We start from the raw sequence: 17475 nt of genomic DNA, 5'->3' as shown, positions 1-17475 counted from the left end.
AATCTGGTACAGGAAGAACCTATGAATATACCGATGTAATAATGATCATTAAGAAATTAAAAATGTAGGTATAACAATGATATTATGATTATGTTTTTAAATGGAAGTCAATTTAGCAGATGTATATTGAAATATTTGTGAAAGATGTCTGGGATTTGCTTCAAAATAATTGTTTGGTGGAGGAAAATGGTAAGACTACAGGAAACAAGGTTGTCCGTGAATTGATAACTGCTGAACCTATAAAGTGGGAATAACAGCATTTATTATACTACTCACTCTACTTTTGTAAATATTTGAAGTTTTTCACAACTAAACGCTTTTAAAAGTCAAGAAATATATAATAATTAAAATATAAATATTAGAACTCTGGCAAGGAAGGGAAAAATAAAAAAACTCAACACTAGGCTTTCTAATTCTAGAAAACAGTATATATTTTAATTGCTATTCAAAAGATTATTGAATCTATGAAATGATAATAATTTGAGAGCAACAGAGATTGCTTTAAGGAAAAAGCAAGCATGACTGCCAACTTTTAGAAATCTTAGCAAAGGTAACAGGCAGCAAATCTCAAGTCTAGAAATCAAATTTATAAATTTAAAAAAAAACAGGTTTAAGAAATGTTTTAGTATTTTGAGAAATGAAAAAGAGATAAGAATGATAAAGGATACTAGAAGACAAGTCCAAGAGAGAAAAGATATGTATAAAATAATTTACAGAAGAGAAATAATCAAAGAAGTTAAAGTAACTAAGGTGAAGAGTTAGATCCAACTGAAAGAGCTCAAGAAACAGTTGGCAAATTAATGAAAAATGACCTGAAGCTAAAAAGTTCTGAAAAAAATCTCCATTTCAAATATCAAGAGATCATGAGTAAAAAATTTTTTTGGGGGGGAGATGATGAAAATGTTCTAGAATTTGTGACCTTACTTAGCTTTCACCATTTTTCACACACAATGATTTGTGCATATGCTACAAACCAGTGAATTAAGCACTTAAAAATGGTACATTTTATGGCAGATTAATTATATCTCAAACAAGATTCATAAAAAACTCTTGAGGCAGTATGAAGACATCAGTAATTTTTCTCTCTAAAAATCAAGCATAAAACTGGACAAAACTGTAAAAACCAGCATTTTAGAAATCAACCCAAGGTAGACAACAAATGGAAAAGCATTTACTTTTTAACAACTGCTGAGGCTTCTTGTAAGAGCAGAAGGCAGGATCTCCCTGCCAGGGGTGGACCCCACGGGACCCATCCCGCCACTGTAGTCGCTGAACAGGGCCGCCTGACCCGCTGCGGGGGCTAACCAGCCCGAGGGCAGGGACGGGAATGCACGGCAAGCCAGGGACAGCGGGAACCGGGGGAAACCGAAGTTTTGCTAGCCGGGCACAGCCCAGGTTGGGGCAAACTACAGGCTGGCTGGAAATGTAACGGACAGAATCTGGAAAACAGACACAGAAAGGCTTATGATGAGCTCGCCACACACATCCTTGGCTGACTAGGAAACTTACACACACTCAGGAAAAAGCCTAGACAGCTGTGATAACTACCAGTAACTGAGTGAGTTCTACACAGATTGGGCAGCAGAGGATGGAAGCCTTATGGGCTCCACCCATAAGGTACAGCCTCTACCCAAATCATTGTGTGAACCAGTAAGCTATACAAAGGTGTAGTCCCAAGGAACGGAGGCTAAACTAAAAAAATAAGAATACAAAAACTGAGCAGGAATATCAGCAGCTGCAAACTGCAGAGGGTAAAGAGTCCACAGTTTAAGTATGGACAAATCAGAATTTTTTAAAACTCAGAAAAATAAAACAAAATCCAGATATGCTACAATATATTATCTGAAATGTTTAGTTTTCTATTACCTACTATTAGATATGCAAAGAAACATGAAAATGTGACCAATAATCATGAGAAATAAAGTCAATAGAAACTTACGCTGAAGGGCTCAGATATTAGACTTTGCACACAAAGAATTCAAAGCAGCAACTACAAATAAGTTCAAATAACTAAAGGAAAATAAGATGACAATGAGTCAACAAATATGGAGTCTCAATAAAGTAAAAGAATCTAAAAAGCAAAACAAATAGAAAGTGTACAATTTGGAAGTACAATAATCAAAATGAAAAACTGGTAAGATGAACTCACCAGCAGATTTAAAATGGCAAAATAAATAATCACAGACATAAAAACAAATCAATCAAGAATATCCAATCTAAATGAGAAAGAGAAAAAGATGCAAGGCAAATTAAGTCTCAAAATCCTGTGAGACAATATGAAGAGTCCTACAGGCATGTAATAGGAGGCCCAGGAGAAGGAGAACAGAAGAAACAAAAAGAATTAAAAGACACAGCGGTTTAAAACGTCCCAAATTTGATGAAAAACATGAACCTTTAGCTCTAAGGCCCTCAATAAATACCAACTTTGCTACACACGACGACAGCCACACCTAGACATGTCATGGACAAACTGCCAAAATCCAAAGCCAAACAAAACATCTTGACAACAGTAAGAGAAAATGACGCATGATATACAGAAGCAGCAATATGACTAACCACCTACTTCTCATCAGAAACAAGTGAGGCCAGAAGGCTGTATAATGACACGCTCAAAGCACACAAAAAGACAAACTGTCAAGCAAAAATTACTAAACAAATTAGCAATTTAGGTCACATACAACAAAATGAACCTAGACCATTACCTACTATCTTCCACAAAGGGTAACCCAACCGGATCACAAACCTAAATGTAAGAGTGAAAACTATAAACCTCCTAAAACAGAGAAAATCTTTGTGACCTTGAGTTAGGCAATAATTTCTTAAATATGACGCTAAAACATAATCCATGAAAGAAAAGAACTGGTAAATCAGACTTCGTCAAAGTAAAAATTCTACTCCTTTCCATTAATGAAAATGAAAAGACAAGTCACAGTCTGGGAGAGGACACTTGCAAATCGTGGGCCTGAAAAAGGATTTGTATTTCCTTTCTTTTTTTAATCTTCACTTGAGGATATGTTTAGTGACTTGAGTACAGGGGGAACAAACTAGCAGGATGATAATATGTCGATTATATGTCAATTTTTTTAAAAAAGTGACATCCCATCACTTCTGCCACATTCATGAGAAACAAGTCGACAGATTCAGCCCACACCCAGGAGGATTACAGAAGGGCCAAGAGTATAAATACTGGGAAACCACATCTAGACACACTGTAGTAAAACTTCTGAAAACGAAAGACAAAAAAAAAGAAAAAGAAAAGAAAAGAGAAGAAAGAAAAAGACATAATACCTTTAAAAAACTCCAGTCACACTGGTAGGTAGTTGATTTCAATAAAACACTGTGTGCCAAAAGATAATAGGATTTCTTCAAAGTGCTTAAAGAAAATAACTGCCAAACCTAGAATTCTCAGTTTAAGGCAAGATATAAAACACATATGTACTGAGTTCGCCAAAAAGCTCATTTGGTTTTTTCCATAAGATGGCTCTAGTATGGCTTAGTTGTCTTTAACTTCATTCAAAACAATTTTGTTAGACTGTATTGTGACAGCTGTCTTATCAGTATGCATTTTTTATTTTTTATTTTTATTTTTTAAAGGATTTTATTTTAGAGAGAGGGGAAGGAAGGGAGAAAAGGAGAGAAGCATCAATGTGTGGTTTGCCTCTTGTGCGCCCCCAACTGGGGACCTGGTCCACAACCCAGGCATGTGCCCTGACTGGGAACTGAACCAGCAATCTTTCAGTGCGCAGGCCAGTGCTCAATCCACTGAGCCACACCAGCAGGGCTCAGTGTGCATTTTTTTTTTTAAACTTATCAAAATTGATGAATTTTTGTGTAGCCATTTTAATATTGAAGATAGAAGAAAATACACATTTTCAGCATATTATGCTTTATTATTTCAAGAAAGGTAAAAATGTAACTGAAACGCTGAAAAAGACTTGTGCAGTGTATGGAGAAGGTGCTGTGATTGATCAAATGTGTAAAAAATGGTTTGTGAGGTCCTGTGCTGGAGATTTCTCACTGGACGATGCTCCACAGTTGGGTAGACCTGTTGATGTTGATAGTGATCAAACTGAGACATTGAGAATAATCAACATTATATCATGTGGGATATAGCCAACATACTCAAAATATCCAAATCAATACAGTAATTGGTGAAAATGAAAAATGTGTCTTTTATTTTACTGAAAAAACCATATGGACTGTTTGGCCAACCCAGTATTTTTAAACAAAAACTGAGAGAATATGTCACCAGCAGATTCTACACTAAGGGAAATACTACAGGGGTTCTTCAGGCAAAGGAAAACTAATCAGATTCCTAAGTGACATGAAAGAAATGACGAATATATAAAATTTCAGAAGAATGAAGAGAAGCTCCCAGGGCCTCCGAGGGGATGCCGGGGTAGGAACCTATGAAGATGCTGGACTCAGAAGTCAGAACAGCTTTAGGTTTCGTTCACCAGCAAATCAGAAAGCAAAACGACAATGGAGCAAAACTGCAGTGGCAGTTTTTGGAAGCTCAGCAAAAAGATTCTAAAATTAATCTGGAGAATAAATGTGCAAATAGTTATAGAAAAGATAAAGGAAGATAAAAATATGAGTAAGGACGGAGGGCTTGTGTTACCAATATTAAAATATATTATTAAATTATAATAATAAATTTTTAAAAGTATAATACCTATATAGTAATTAACAGATAAAGCTGGGGAAAAATATGGAAGGAAAAAAAAAAGAAGGGGTGAAGCAATGTCAAAAGCAAGGTTTGGGTTTGCCCAAAAGGTATAATTAAGGTGAAAAACATAGAATGCTGCTGTAGGAAATGGTTGCTTACTCACCTACAAGGTGAAGGAGTGGAAAAACCCAGAAATAAGGTGTATTCAAGTAGAGCATTACTATCAGAACATCCGAAGAGTTCAATTTAAATAAGGAAACAGTCTCACTGTGAAAGAATATGTAACTGTAAATAAAGATTATTTTTTAAAAAAAGGGGCACTGGAGAAATGTTTTAAAAATTCTGAGAGAAAATTACCTCCAACCTAGAATTTTATGCCCAACTAAATTAAGGTAAAATAAAGACATTTCAAACATGTAAGGTCTCAAAAACAGTTCCTGCAATGTAGCCTTCCCCAAAACAAGAGAGTAAACCCAGAACAAAGCAGTCACAGATCCCAGCTACCGACCTGCCGTAGGAGGGGCAGGGAGCCCTCACTGCAAGTGGAGGAACCCCAGGCCCACGGCTGTCCAGCCGGCCTCGAGAGCAGCCAGACCCAATCGAAGCCAGCCAGGCTTTCACCGATTCAGAGATTCCTAAGATGTCGCTGAACTCTGTGGCGATGGGTCACTAAATGCATTATTGAGAGTTCAATAGCAACACACAGCACTTAATCTTATTTGGCAAACCTTAGCAGACTCACTATCCTTTGAGAAATACGTGAACCATTTCTTGGGCCATTCCTGCTACGGATAAAAGCTGCTGCATGTCTGAGGACTGGGCATTTCTGACCTCCAGGAAAAGAACTGCTCTTCTGTGGTTTCTGGGGGTTTGTAAGAACACACAGGGCACAGGGGAAGAGAGGTGCAGAATCCTAAGTCTGTAACAACAGTGAGGGTACCAGGAGGACTGAGCCATGAGGACCCCACGCTGACAGCACAGTCACACTCTGTGCGCCTGAGTCAAGCTTGGACACCACAGCCGGACTAAAGACCAGGATCGCAAACACTCCAGGGTCTGTGTGTGTGACACAATGGGGCGATGCCTGACATAGGACTTCTGACTATCTGCCGGAATGGGTGCTCAGAGCTAGAGGTGATTTTATACAGACAAACCAAGAAATAGAATTTGGGGGAGGGGAGGATGAAATTGACAAAATAACTAGCACTGGAATGTAGGTAGAGTGAGGAGAATTTGAAGTTAAATTAGTGGCAAGTACATATACAATTATGTACTTAGACAATGAGAAGAAAAGACAATTTTTATATCCAAGATAAACAATTGTGCAGAAAACAGAAAAATCATAGTATATACTACACAGCTCATCTGTATATATAGATTTTGCATAGTCACAATAAAATATGACTAAAAGTTTTACAAAAGTAGAACTTTAATAAAAAATAAAGCAAATTTCAATAAATGGAAAGACATGCTATATCTGTGAATAGGAAGACTCACTAAACATTCTCCCTAGTCAATGCCAATCTAAATGCCAACGACTTTTTTCTTATTTTCACTAAATTACTCAATGGAGCACACAAAAAAGTATGTGGGTGGCATTCATTATGAAAATTCTGAAAATGGAATTCCTCGACAAATATTAAAACCTATAAATTACAATAATTACAAGAGCATCACACTGGTTTCAACCAGTGAATCAAAATGAAGTATTTAGAAATAATTCCAAGTATTTTAGAATATGACAAAGGTAGTGCTTTACATCTAAAGAAAAATACTTTTCAATAAATCATTTAATAGTACCAAGATAATCACGGAGATCCCACCAAGATAAATATCAGAAGGTTAACACTGGAAAACGTAAAACATAAAATAAGTAGACCTTTCTAGGCAGAAAAGTGAAGGCAGAAAACATAAATAACGAAATAGTAATATTCTTGAACACTTACTACGTACTAGGAATAAACTAGGGCTGGGTGTGCCATGTGGGAGAGACACAGCCCCCGTGATCAAGAAGAAATAGGATAAATCATTACAAATTCCCCCCAAAGTTTGACCCACCCTCAACCTGTCACACCCCACATCCATGAGGAAATCAGCTGAACGCTGCTTTCAAAATATATCCAGAAGCCAGGCAACTCTCAGCACCTCGCCTGCTGCCTCCCTCATTCCCCCAGAGGATTACAATGGCCTCCTGGTTGGTCTCCGCACTTCTTCCCCATCCTACGAATTTATTTTCCTTACACTCAAGTCACGCCACATCCCTCGGTGGCTACAAGGCCTGTATCTGACTCTGGGTAAACGCTAAAATCCTTACACTACCCCCAAAGCCCTCTGTCCTCATTCCTGCATCCACTCCACCCCTCCATACCCTGACCTGGCTCTGGTTCAGCCACCATGGCTTCCCTGCCTCTTCTGGAATGAGCCAGGCATAATTTCGCTTTAAGGCCCTCACCCCAGCTGTCCCTCTGCCAAAGTTCGCTTCTCCCATGTAGCCACCTGGCTCACTCTCTCACTTCCCGGCAAGAGTTGCCTCAAGTGAGCTTGATCACTCTGCTCAAAATCACAGCTCTCCGCCCCCACCCCGCTCCCCTCGCCTCCGATACTCCTCACCCCTGCCGCCCTGCGTCGGACTCGTTCCTTCTTCTGTAGCTCTCATCGCTTCTAGTACGCCACACAGCTGGCTCACTGCGCTTATTATTTATCATTTTTTCTGATCTGACCACAATGTAAACTCCATGAAGGAAGGGATCTATCTTTGTTTTGTTAACTGATATGTCCCAAGACTCTGGTAACAACTGAAGCTAAGTAAAAGAGTGAATAAATTTATCATATAAACAAAGATTTATAAACCTAGTAATACCCAGTAGCTGTACACAGCTGGTGGGAAAATGAACTGAATAAATAAAACAAACTTCCAGAGAGTAATTTGTAGATATATTTTAAACATCTTGTTATGTTAAATATGTAAAGTCTTTAAAATGTTCAGCCTTTCTAAAAATTGATTTGAGAGAGAGAGAGGACAGAGACATCAATTTGTTGTTCCACTTATTTATGGATTCATTGGTTGATTCTTGTATGTGCCCCGACAGAGGATAAAACCTGCTACCTTGGTGTATCAGGACAATGTTCTAACCAACTGAGCTACCCGGCCAGGGCATCAAATGTTCAGCCTTTTCACTAAGTTCATTTAGGCCCTGGCTCAGTAATTTAGTTGGTTAGATCATCGTCCCGATACACCAAGGTTGTAGGTTCGATTCCCCATCAGGGTACATACAAGAATCAACCAATGAATGCATAAATAAGTGAAACAACAAATTGATGTCTCTCTCTCCCCCTTCCTCTCTCTCTAAAAATCAATAAATATAAAAAAAGGGATTCCATTTCTAAGTATACAATCTAATAAATGAATCACAGATGCACTTCATGTGGCCCTTACAAATAACACACGTCTATACTAACCACAGTAGTTATTTGCTATAGTAACACATTTAAACAAAAACTTAGGGTGTGTTCGTATTAAACCACATCTTCTTAACGAGAACACACTTCCCTCTCTGACTTGGCAGGACTTACCCAATGGCACACTTCCATTCAGCATTCCTCATCTGTTCTGCCATTTAAAGCCCAAAGAGAACAATGGCTATTCTGTATTTATTACCAGCTTTTCAGAAACTTGTTAGCTTGTTAAAGTAGGCCCCACCATTCACTCACATGATGTTCAGCACAGAATCATTGCGAATGACCTTATGGGAGACATCAGCTAGTAGGAAGAGACCGCCATCTGTCCTCCGGATGCTAGCTGCATAGCCTGGCCAGATCTGCAATCTGAAGAGACAGGTGGGCTGTACCTTAGGGTTTTAAAAGAAACACAGGCACTTCCACGTCCCCATCTGAAACAATGCTTGGAACAGATACTGCCCTTCCCTAGTAACAATAGGAAAGTACCAGGAAACATATTCAATTAAATCAACATCATTGTGAACTTACCGAAATACTGAACTATGGAAGAGATTTAACTGATAAATTGTATTCCCTATCCAAAAATACTACTGAGATTTTTGTCCTAAATATAGTGATATCTATGAAAATTTCTTTCTAGAACATTCTAAAGTGAGGAAGAGCAACACGCCACCGACCTGTGTTGCTGCAGTACCATGGCGCTCGTCGGGTCATAGAAGTTCCTCCCCACAAGCTTCATATCTAAAAGTTTCATCACCCTGAAATAAAGAGCAAGAATGGGTTTTCTAGCAGAAATATCCAAAAGAATTAAGCTCCATTACTTTTAGCGTCATTTCCTTTGGAAGCGTAAAGGGTCAGAACATCGGTGCCCTCGGCACAGGCAGTGTAGCTTTTACCACGAACGCACTGACAAAAGAGTAAGAAAAGTTGCCCTGGCATCTCTCTCAGGGTGAATGCAACTGATTGCAGCTTTTCCTATTCACTAGGTAACTGAGAATTGAGTTGATTTCCCGAGCTCAGTTTATATTCCTTTTGTCATTAACTAAAAAGCACTCAAGAGAGTCAGCTTCTAAATTTGTGGGTATCAGTCTGGCAAAGGAAGTTAAGCTTGTTCCTGGCAGTTCAGCTTACTAGACAGAAATCAGATTCTGTGTTTCATGAAAAAAGAGGTGGTTTGGGGGAAAAAACATTATGAAAACTAGGGAGTCTAAAAAAGTTTAGAAGTTATGATCTGCCTGTATCTGGGGAAAAGTTCTTCCAGCAAAAATTTTTACACACTACCTCTTCAAGTAGCCCCACCCTAACACCATTAAATATGCATTTTAAACAGTTGTTTTAAAGTTCCTCAACCCATCCTCCACCCAACTACCCCAAACCTACTTTCACATACCCAGATCTGGTCAATCACTTGAGACACCTTTTGAGTAACTTAGCTTGAGTATCATCAATTTATTTATTAAATGTTTCCAAACTCATCTATATATGCACTGAAGTGTAGTACCACCTAAGCTTCTTGAAGAGCAAGCACTGTTACAAGACTGAGGGTAAAGAAAATAAGACATCAGCTGTTTTCTCACCGACGAAAAACGACATTGTAGAAAGGAATGCACAAGTCAGAACAGGGCTCCAGGACCTTGGTCAACTGAATTTTAATGCTGATCTCAGCACCATCGGTTTTCCTTTGACTTTTTACCTCAAGAACCTAACAAATAAATATATGTAAGTAAAAATAAACGACACAAGTATCAAGCCCTAATCTAATCCAACTGTGTCTCAGAAAACATTAAAATATTTTAAATTTTTTCTTCCTTCCCCTTACTTTGCTGCCCACACTGGACAAAACCACAGCATGACAACCAGGATTTAAGACTCAATTTGTTGAGGCCCTGGCCAGGTAGCTCAGCTGGTTACAGCATCGTCCTGATGCACCAAGATTGTGGGCTGGATCCCCAGTCAGGACATATATAAGAATCAATCAATCAATTAATGAATAAAGTAAAATAAAACGAATGCTTCTCTCCCCCCCAAAAAAAAAACTTTTTTTTTTTTTTTAAAAAGAGACTGGATTTGGTGAGAGATATCCAGTGGAGAACAAGCAAAAGATCCCTTTAAATTTGAAACCTTGAACCACTCTTTATCACTGAGGTCAAAGGATTCCAGCCACTCCTCTTGTGCAAGAATGGAATTCTTAAAGAATTCAAATGTAAGGCTTCTCAGTTTGTCATCTCATTGTCATGGAGAAGTCTAACTTCCCTCTAAGAATAGGAAAGAACAGTTCAAATGTTCAGAAAGTTTAAGATTTCCTATCACTCCAAGCACCAGAACACCCTGAAGTACATTTTCTGTTTGGTCTCACTTGTTGAAGCTTAACAGGCAGATAGAGGATGGATCCATCAAAAGCAGTGACGTTTCCGGTGACAGCCTGATGGTCCTTCAACATGCCAAACCTCATGCTTTTGCACTCCACATTGGGGCTAGAAAATAATAGAGAGGATTTTATTTCAATTCCACTCAAACAGCAGTCTGAACTTCAGGTTAAGAGAAGCAGTCTCCTGTAACTATTGCTCCATCTAGTGGTCATGCTAAAAATTCAACTACTCTGACTGAAAAAGAACTTTGACCCAAGGGTACTTGCTCACAAAAAATAAAAACCACCCATAATTTCCACTCCCAAAGACAAGTGCCATAGCATCCTTTCAGAGTTTAGACCACAGGGTCAAGAAACTTTTTCTATAAAGGGCCAGGTGGTAATAGTTTAGGCTTCATTGGCCACATGGTCTCTGTTGACACTACTCACCTCTGCAGACTCAGCACAAAAGCGCCAGAGACAACATGTGAACCAATGAGCACAGCTGCGTTCTTGCACAACTTTATTATGGGATTTTTCTCTACCTTTTTTCACTCACAGAAATTTCAGCTTTTTATTGCTTCAATACCACAAATCTCACAGTTTTGAAAAACTCTAGTAGTTACTTTGTACCATGACTGCCCTATTACATCACAGTAACACACAACCTCGTTCTACAACGGCAAAGTTTAAACAAATCCAAGGCTAAAAGGGGTGAGGCATGTTCAACTACACGAAAACAGATTAAAAAAAACAAGTGGTAATCCAATATAGTTGTCCCCAAAATAAAACACTCGCATGTTAACATTATATTTCATAATGCTTCTTCAAAAAAAACGCATACACATGCATGTAAATGAATATGATATTCAAAAGATGTTTTTCCAGATTCCTTTCCTGAAGTGCAAGGAAACTACAGGATGACCAGGCCACTGTAACGCATCCTCTGAGAATCCTCAGTGTCCGGGCATCCTCACATTGTAGCTTCAAAGGTCCAGATTTACAATCTTGAAATTTGGCGAATCCATGTCTTCTCCTGGTCAAGGCAAAGACCTGTGAAGGCTCTCACACCCTTTTCTGTTGCATTAAAATTTGTCAGTCTGTTTCCCCATAACAAGTTCTTCCCTCTTGTAAACATTCAACTTCCCTTATGTTCCAGAGCAGGCCCATTCTAGTACCTTCCACTCTCCAATATTCAATTTCACCCTCCCTTCTAAATCCTTCTCTTTACCTACCACTTGTGCTCAGCGTGCTTTCTTACCGTACAGACATCTTTAAAGCAATCCTGCTCCCCTCTTCAATTATTACACCATTTCTCATTCCTCTTACACACTTTTTAAATAAGGGGCCAATTCACTGGCTATTCCTATGCTCTCCTTTGTTCTTTTAGTCTAGTTTTGTCTTCATAACTCTAACAAAGTACCAGAAGCTCACCAACGGTGCTCTTGGAAGCAAATTCAGTAAGTTTTTTTTCCCTGTGGCCAAAGTCAACCCCCTGCTCATTTAAATGGGCCCCTCCTTTGGTCTTCATAACCTGTCTTCGAGGTTTTTCCCCTAACTTCCTTTCTTCTCCTCTTTCACTCCACCTCCTCCTCATGTACCAAATAGTAGCTGTCCTTCAAAAAAAATCAGTCTTCCGCCCTGGCCGGGTGGCTCAGTTGGTTGGAGCATCGTCCCATACACCAAAAGATTGCAGGTTCGATCCCTGGTCAGGGCACATACCGAGGTTGTGGATTCGATCCCCAGTCGAGGTGTGTATGGGAGGCAACCAATCAATGTTTCTCCTTTCTCACATCGATGTTTCTCTATCCTTTCCTCTCTCTCTAAAATCAATAAACACATTGTTTTTAAATTCACTCTTCTATCTGCCTAGTTTCTCCACAGACATTCCAAAACACTCATTTTCACAATTTCAACCATCAACCTCCAGCTAATGACTCTCTTGACATTTTGAGAGAGAACACGAACTAATACAAATTCTTAATTTTAAAAAAGTATGGTCCACCCTAAAGTCATTGATGTAACAGTAAACTTACTTTTCTGATTTTCTCACCCCCAAATTTAACCCTAGACTGTCACTGGAGAGCTGTCAAATAGTGACTAGGACCTCATGTAGGGAGGGCCCAGGTTTTGTGGGTGGTGCATCTTACACCGCTGGGGGAGGGAGACTCTGTTTAAGGAGAATACAAAATTACAGATACAAAGTAAGTTCAGAGGTCATGGAATGGGGCCTACTGAAGTATAAGGCCCTGAACTTAAGCTTCATTAACTTCACAGTAAATCACCTCTAATCTCATGTATAAAACTTCACCTATTAGGTTAAACTCTGGATTGGTAATATAACTAAATTTAAAAAAATTTTTTAATGTTATACTTACTGCAAGATTCCTCATACATGCATTATTGTGGGGGTGGGGGAGAAGTTCATCAGAAATACAAAAAAAAAAATTCAGTTATTCCAGGTGAACAATTTCATTACTGCTAAGAAGTAATACAATACAGAGAGAAAAGAACAATACAGAGAAAAAAAGCTGTGAATACCTGAAAGTCACATGATATTGATAAACTGCTTCATTTTGACACTGTATTTCGATAAGGTTCAATCCCAAAGGTTGAGGTATTCCTTTTGATCCCTGCTTCACAAAAAGCTCTCTGGAAAATTAAAAAAAAAAAAAAAAAAAGGCACCCACACATACCAAAAACAAACAAACAAAAACAACCCATACCAAACACACACACAAACAGGTAAGAGAAAGTAATATTTTACACTTTGCTTACAGATACACAAAGCAAGAACTGAAGCATACAAAAGCACACTTTGAAGGTTAGTAGATAAATGGCTAGTAGCTAAGAGACAGAAGGCTAGTTGCAATCTCTAAAGAAGCAAGGTCACCCTATTTGTTTGAGTACTACCTCTGGAATAAACTAGGCCCGCTAACTAGGAACACAAGAATTAAGTCTACAGAGAAAAATGAATTGCATGATATTTTTCCTAGTGATTTCCTTATCTGCACTATGACAAAGGACTGTCTCTGTTTGAACTGGGAAGGAAGTGGGAAGTCACAAGTCCACTCTCTGGTACATACTGTATCATTAATCCCATTTCCCTTTACCAGGGACTGTCCCACCTCTCTGTCCTTCTCCCCATGAGCAAAAACCAAAACGAATGACCTTGCAATAACTATCACCCATGGAGGGCTTCAGACACAACGGAAACATTTATAATACTACGAGAAGGTCCCCTCCCACATCACTACCAAGCAGTGAAGGCTGAGCACCTGACTTACTTTTTTTTGTGTTCTGCAGTCCCCAGCGGAAGGTGATCCAGCGAGTGCAGTGAGGACAGGGGCAGAGGTGGCGGCGATGCCTGCTGGACAGGACCGCAAGAAGGTAGGCTGACAGCACCGGGAGCCTTGTACATGCCTCTGCCTATTCCACCAGCTGCCCTTCCCAATGGTAACACAGGCACATCCAAATTCCCTCTCCCAAGCGCTCTGAAATGTTGAAGAGAGGCAAATCAGGACCTTGGCAATCATGCCTCTATCTCTGCTCCATCTAAATGATTCCCCCAAGTCTGCATTCTCTGCCTGGAGGAGTCAGCAAGAGGGACATAAGCCTTGGGATTCTCTCCAAGTCCAATAATGCCAACTTGACTCCCTCACCAACTGCTACTAATATTGCCTCTCAGGGCCAAACTTTCACGGCAGAACTGAGGTGGGAGTTTGACTCCCTTAGATTAAAGAACCACTACAATCAGGTTAACTTCTTCAAAGGTCAAATGAAGTTGTGAAGTACCCAGTGGAGAACTAATTCTTTGCTCTTTTCCAATGACTCATGGAATCAGGAGCTACTGACTACTCTTGGGAAGGATTCATTGTTTAATATAAAACCATGTATAGTTTGTGAGATGATACAACCTTTTCATTAGAAAAAAAACCTATTTAAAAAAATATGTTTTTTAAAACGTATCTCCCAAAGATATGTTTTATCGATTTTGGGGAGGGGAGGAGAGGTCTGTCAGCTGCCGTCTGTATGAGACCCGACCAGGGATCGAACCCACAACACAGGCATATGCCCCAACCAGGAAGCAAACCTGCAACGCCTTGCTGTAGGGGACAACGTTCCAATCAAATGAGCCACTCGGCCAGGGCAATACCACCTTTTTAGAGTTGCCCTTTGGACTTACAGAGATACTTCTTCTGAATTTGACAATTCCCTGAGAAGAGACCTTGACCCACCTACTCCAGCCAATGGATGCCTCTGCCATCTTGCTATCCCCAGCTGCCAACACGGACGGATTTGGCCAAGCGGGACGGGGTTCTTCTTTTTCCTTGTGCGCCGTGCTGATAGACAAGCCTCGACCTAAAATGCCTCTGCCTGAATGGGAGGATCAAACGCCAGCTATAACTGTGAGTTGAACATGTCACACAGTTATTTTTCTGAAGATAAAGTGTAGGAATTTAAGAATAAAGCGATCACACATAGTACCATGTTTTCTCTAGTTCATTTCCCACACACCTAAAGAAGGCATGTCCCGCTTCACGGGGGTCTGCGGCTCAGTTTCAAGGCCTAGTCCTTGGAACATGGAGACCAAACCCACAGATTCCTGTGGAAAGGCAGAGAGTAAAGTCATTCCAAGATGTAGTTTCAAACCCCACAAGCACTGATGCTTTTCTTAAAAGTCTTGGTAAATAATAAAAATCATCTTCTTTAAATTCTATAAATGTTACAATAAAGAATAAAAACATCTCATAAAAATGTTTAAATACCTACAATTTTTTTAAAACACATAACTATGTCATATTAGGTTTTTAAGCACAAATAGCTATAGTCCGTGATTTGATATACAGTGTAACAGATTTAACTTTTATATTTTTCTGGTTTATTTCCAGTACACCCAAGGTGGACAAGTATACTCAAGAGGAAATGAGTATATTTGTTAATAAATGTTAAAAAAACTGGGTCATTTAATCGCATATGGGTTTTTCTAGAACAACCTCCAAAAAAACTTGCTATTGTTTTTCTGTAGCAGTCTTAAAAGTTTACTGCTGTTACACTAGTTCAAACTGCCATACACAGACTCAAGCAATTCATCCAAGTAAAAACACAGGATTACTGTCATCAAATTTCCTTTTTACAGAACATTATATTTGACACTGTCAACTCAACTTAAAATTGTCATAACTGTATTACTAGATTTCCCTATATTTGCTAACTCTTTATTCTTTGAGATTTATTAATAATAGACAAATACCATCTTAAAATTTCTGTATAATTAGGAGATTAAGAACGCACATACAAGTAGTAGCAATAGCTGAAGATCCTCTTTTTTAAAAGATGTGGGCAAAGAGCCTTCAAAAAAAAAAAAAATTCTTAATAGTTATTACCTCAGAGGCAGAAGTGGGTGCTAATACCATAAAGCCAAATCCTGAGTAAAAATCTAAACACTCAGGAAGAGCAAAATGATATATCTTTAAGCCTACTGCTTATGTATTTATATTTATACATATATTTATATAAGCTAGAGGACTAAGGCATTTACCCAAATCCATTCAGCATTCATCATGCAGCACTGTTTCTAGATTCTCAATTAGAATTTGAAATATATGCTCAGGAGAAGCAACTACTTGTTAAAAGGGGGAAAAACCCAAGTAAACAAGCAAACAAACCAACCCTTATTTTCATATACAGGCCTTCACAGTTTTCGGAGCACTATGAGATCCACTATTTTCTCTGATGAGCTACATGCCGCTACTGTGTGTCAGACATGGCCTTACCCTTTGCGCTGGCCCACTCTGTGGGCTTGGCTCCTCTGGCTTTCCAAACAGGCAGCCTCTGCCTACAGGTCTTGCTCTGCCCAGAGTGGAGGCCAAAGGTTTAGGAGCTTGTGGCCACGGGCCTGGCATCCGTACACACTCAAACGGGTGCCCGGGGGACGGGCCCCTGAAGGGTGGCCGGACAGGATCCATTGGAAGGCGGGAGAGATCACGGTGTCGGTTCTGTTCTGGTTAATTACCTGCCAGCATTTTATAAAGATTAGAGATCCCCAATCGTTTTTCTTTTCCTTCAAGACAGACTCACAAAGCATTAAAGAAAAGCTTACTTTTGGTCAGACCAGTAATACAACTAGCCTCCTATATCATGTTCACGTCAAAAGTTTCTATTTAGCCCAGAATATTCTAACACTCCCCATCAGCAATCCCTTAGAGGCTAAGTCCTCCTTGAATCTTCCTCTGTTTCCTACCCAAACAGCCTCGTGGAGAACTCAGTTCCATATGTTAACTGCCTATTTTAGAAGGAAGTGCATTTTATATATGAGTCCAAGAAAATCATAGTTAACACAGACATATCATAATATTCTGTCAATAAATATTTATGCGTTTGCTTTGTCTTTGGCCTCTCTTTCCTTTACCAGAGAGCTATTTTTCCCCCCAGCTCATTATCATACTAAACTATTCCGTCTCCTACTTGATCTCCTTAGTAACTTCTTGGAATCTTGTCCCATTCCTCCCCATAAAGCTTTTCAAACCCCACCAGACTGAGGTCTCCAGAGTACAGACCCTTTCTGCTTTGAGCCTACAATACCTACTGAATGTCAGCTGAGATTTAACACTTTTTCCCCCCTAGGTAACCAGGGATGAGGCTGTTCCTGCCTCCCAAGTCTCAGGTACTCTTCAAGATCACTCTTATAATCTATAGATTTCAAGAATCCTTCTTAAAGGATCTTCCTTCATTGTCCTAACCCACCCCTGATCCCTAAAACATCTTTCTTAACTGAAAACTTAGGCTTCCTCTTAACTTTTGCAAACCTGTCTTAAGTGTTAGCTACGGAGAAACTGGATTACACACTTCAGGAAAAGACTGACACACAATTCTTAAATTAATATTACAGGTGGGGAGGGTCCAGGATCTGACAATAAAAAAGGTTAGCTCAGCTACCCTCTTTTACACTAAAAAGGCAGGATATGCCTCCCTTCCTCAAAGGCTCTCCCCTTTGATT

The 17475-nt window shown here is 39.3% G+C and overlaps 1 protein-coding gene across 2 annotated transcripts in view; it reads right to left on the bottom strand.

Annotated features, from left to right (window-relative positions):
- The window catches only part of PIWIL2 (piwi like RNA-mediated gene silencing 2), a 58609-nt gene extending 42165 nt beyond the window's left edge, over window positions 1–16444 (bottom strand). For both annotated transcript variants that reach the window (XM_054578782.1, XM_054578783.1), the window contains exons 1-9: window positions 16253–16444; window positions 14994–15081; window positions 14714–14852; window positions 13763–13969; window positions 13017–13127; window positions 10485–10602; window positions 9706–9830; window positions 8806–8886; window positions 8381–8494 (exon numbers count right to left, since the gene is read on the bottom strand). In XM_054578782.1, the coding sequence (XP_054434757.1) occupies window positions 8381–8494; window positions 8806–8886; window positions 9706–9830; window positions 10485–10602; window positions 13017–13127; window positions 13763–13969; window positions 14714–14852; window positions 14994–15081; window positions 16253–16444 (1175 nt within the window). The remainder of the gene's footprint in view (window positions 1–8380; window positions 8495–8805; window positions 8887–9705; window positions 9831–10484; window positions 10603–13016; window positions 13128–13762; window positions 13970–14713; window positions 14853–14993; window positions 15082–16252) is intronic.
- Window positions 16445–17475: the final 1031 nt, after the last annotated feature.

The sequence above is a fragment of the Pteronotus mesoamericanus genome, unplaced genomic scaffold (assembly GCF_021234165.1).
Source record: "Pteronotus mesoamericanus isolate MK-2021 breed Mesoamerican mustached bat unplaced genomic scaffold, CSHL_Meso_final contig_502, whole genome shotgun sequence".
Taxonomy (NCBI): Eukaryota; Metazoa; Chordata; class Mammalia; order Chiroptera; family Mormoopidae; genus Pteronotus; species Pteronotus mesoamericanus.
This window is presented reverse-complemented; position numbering and strand designations above follow the sequence as displayed.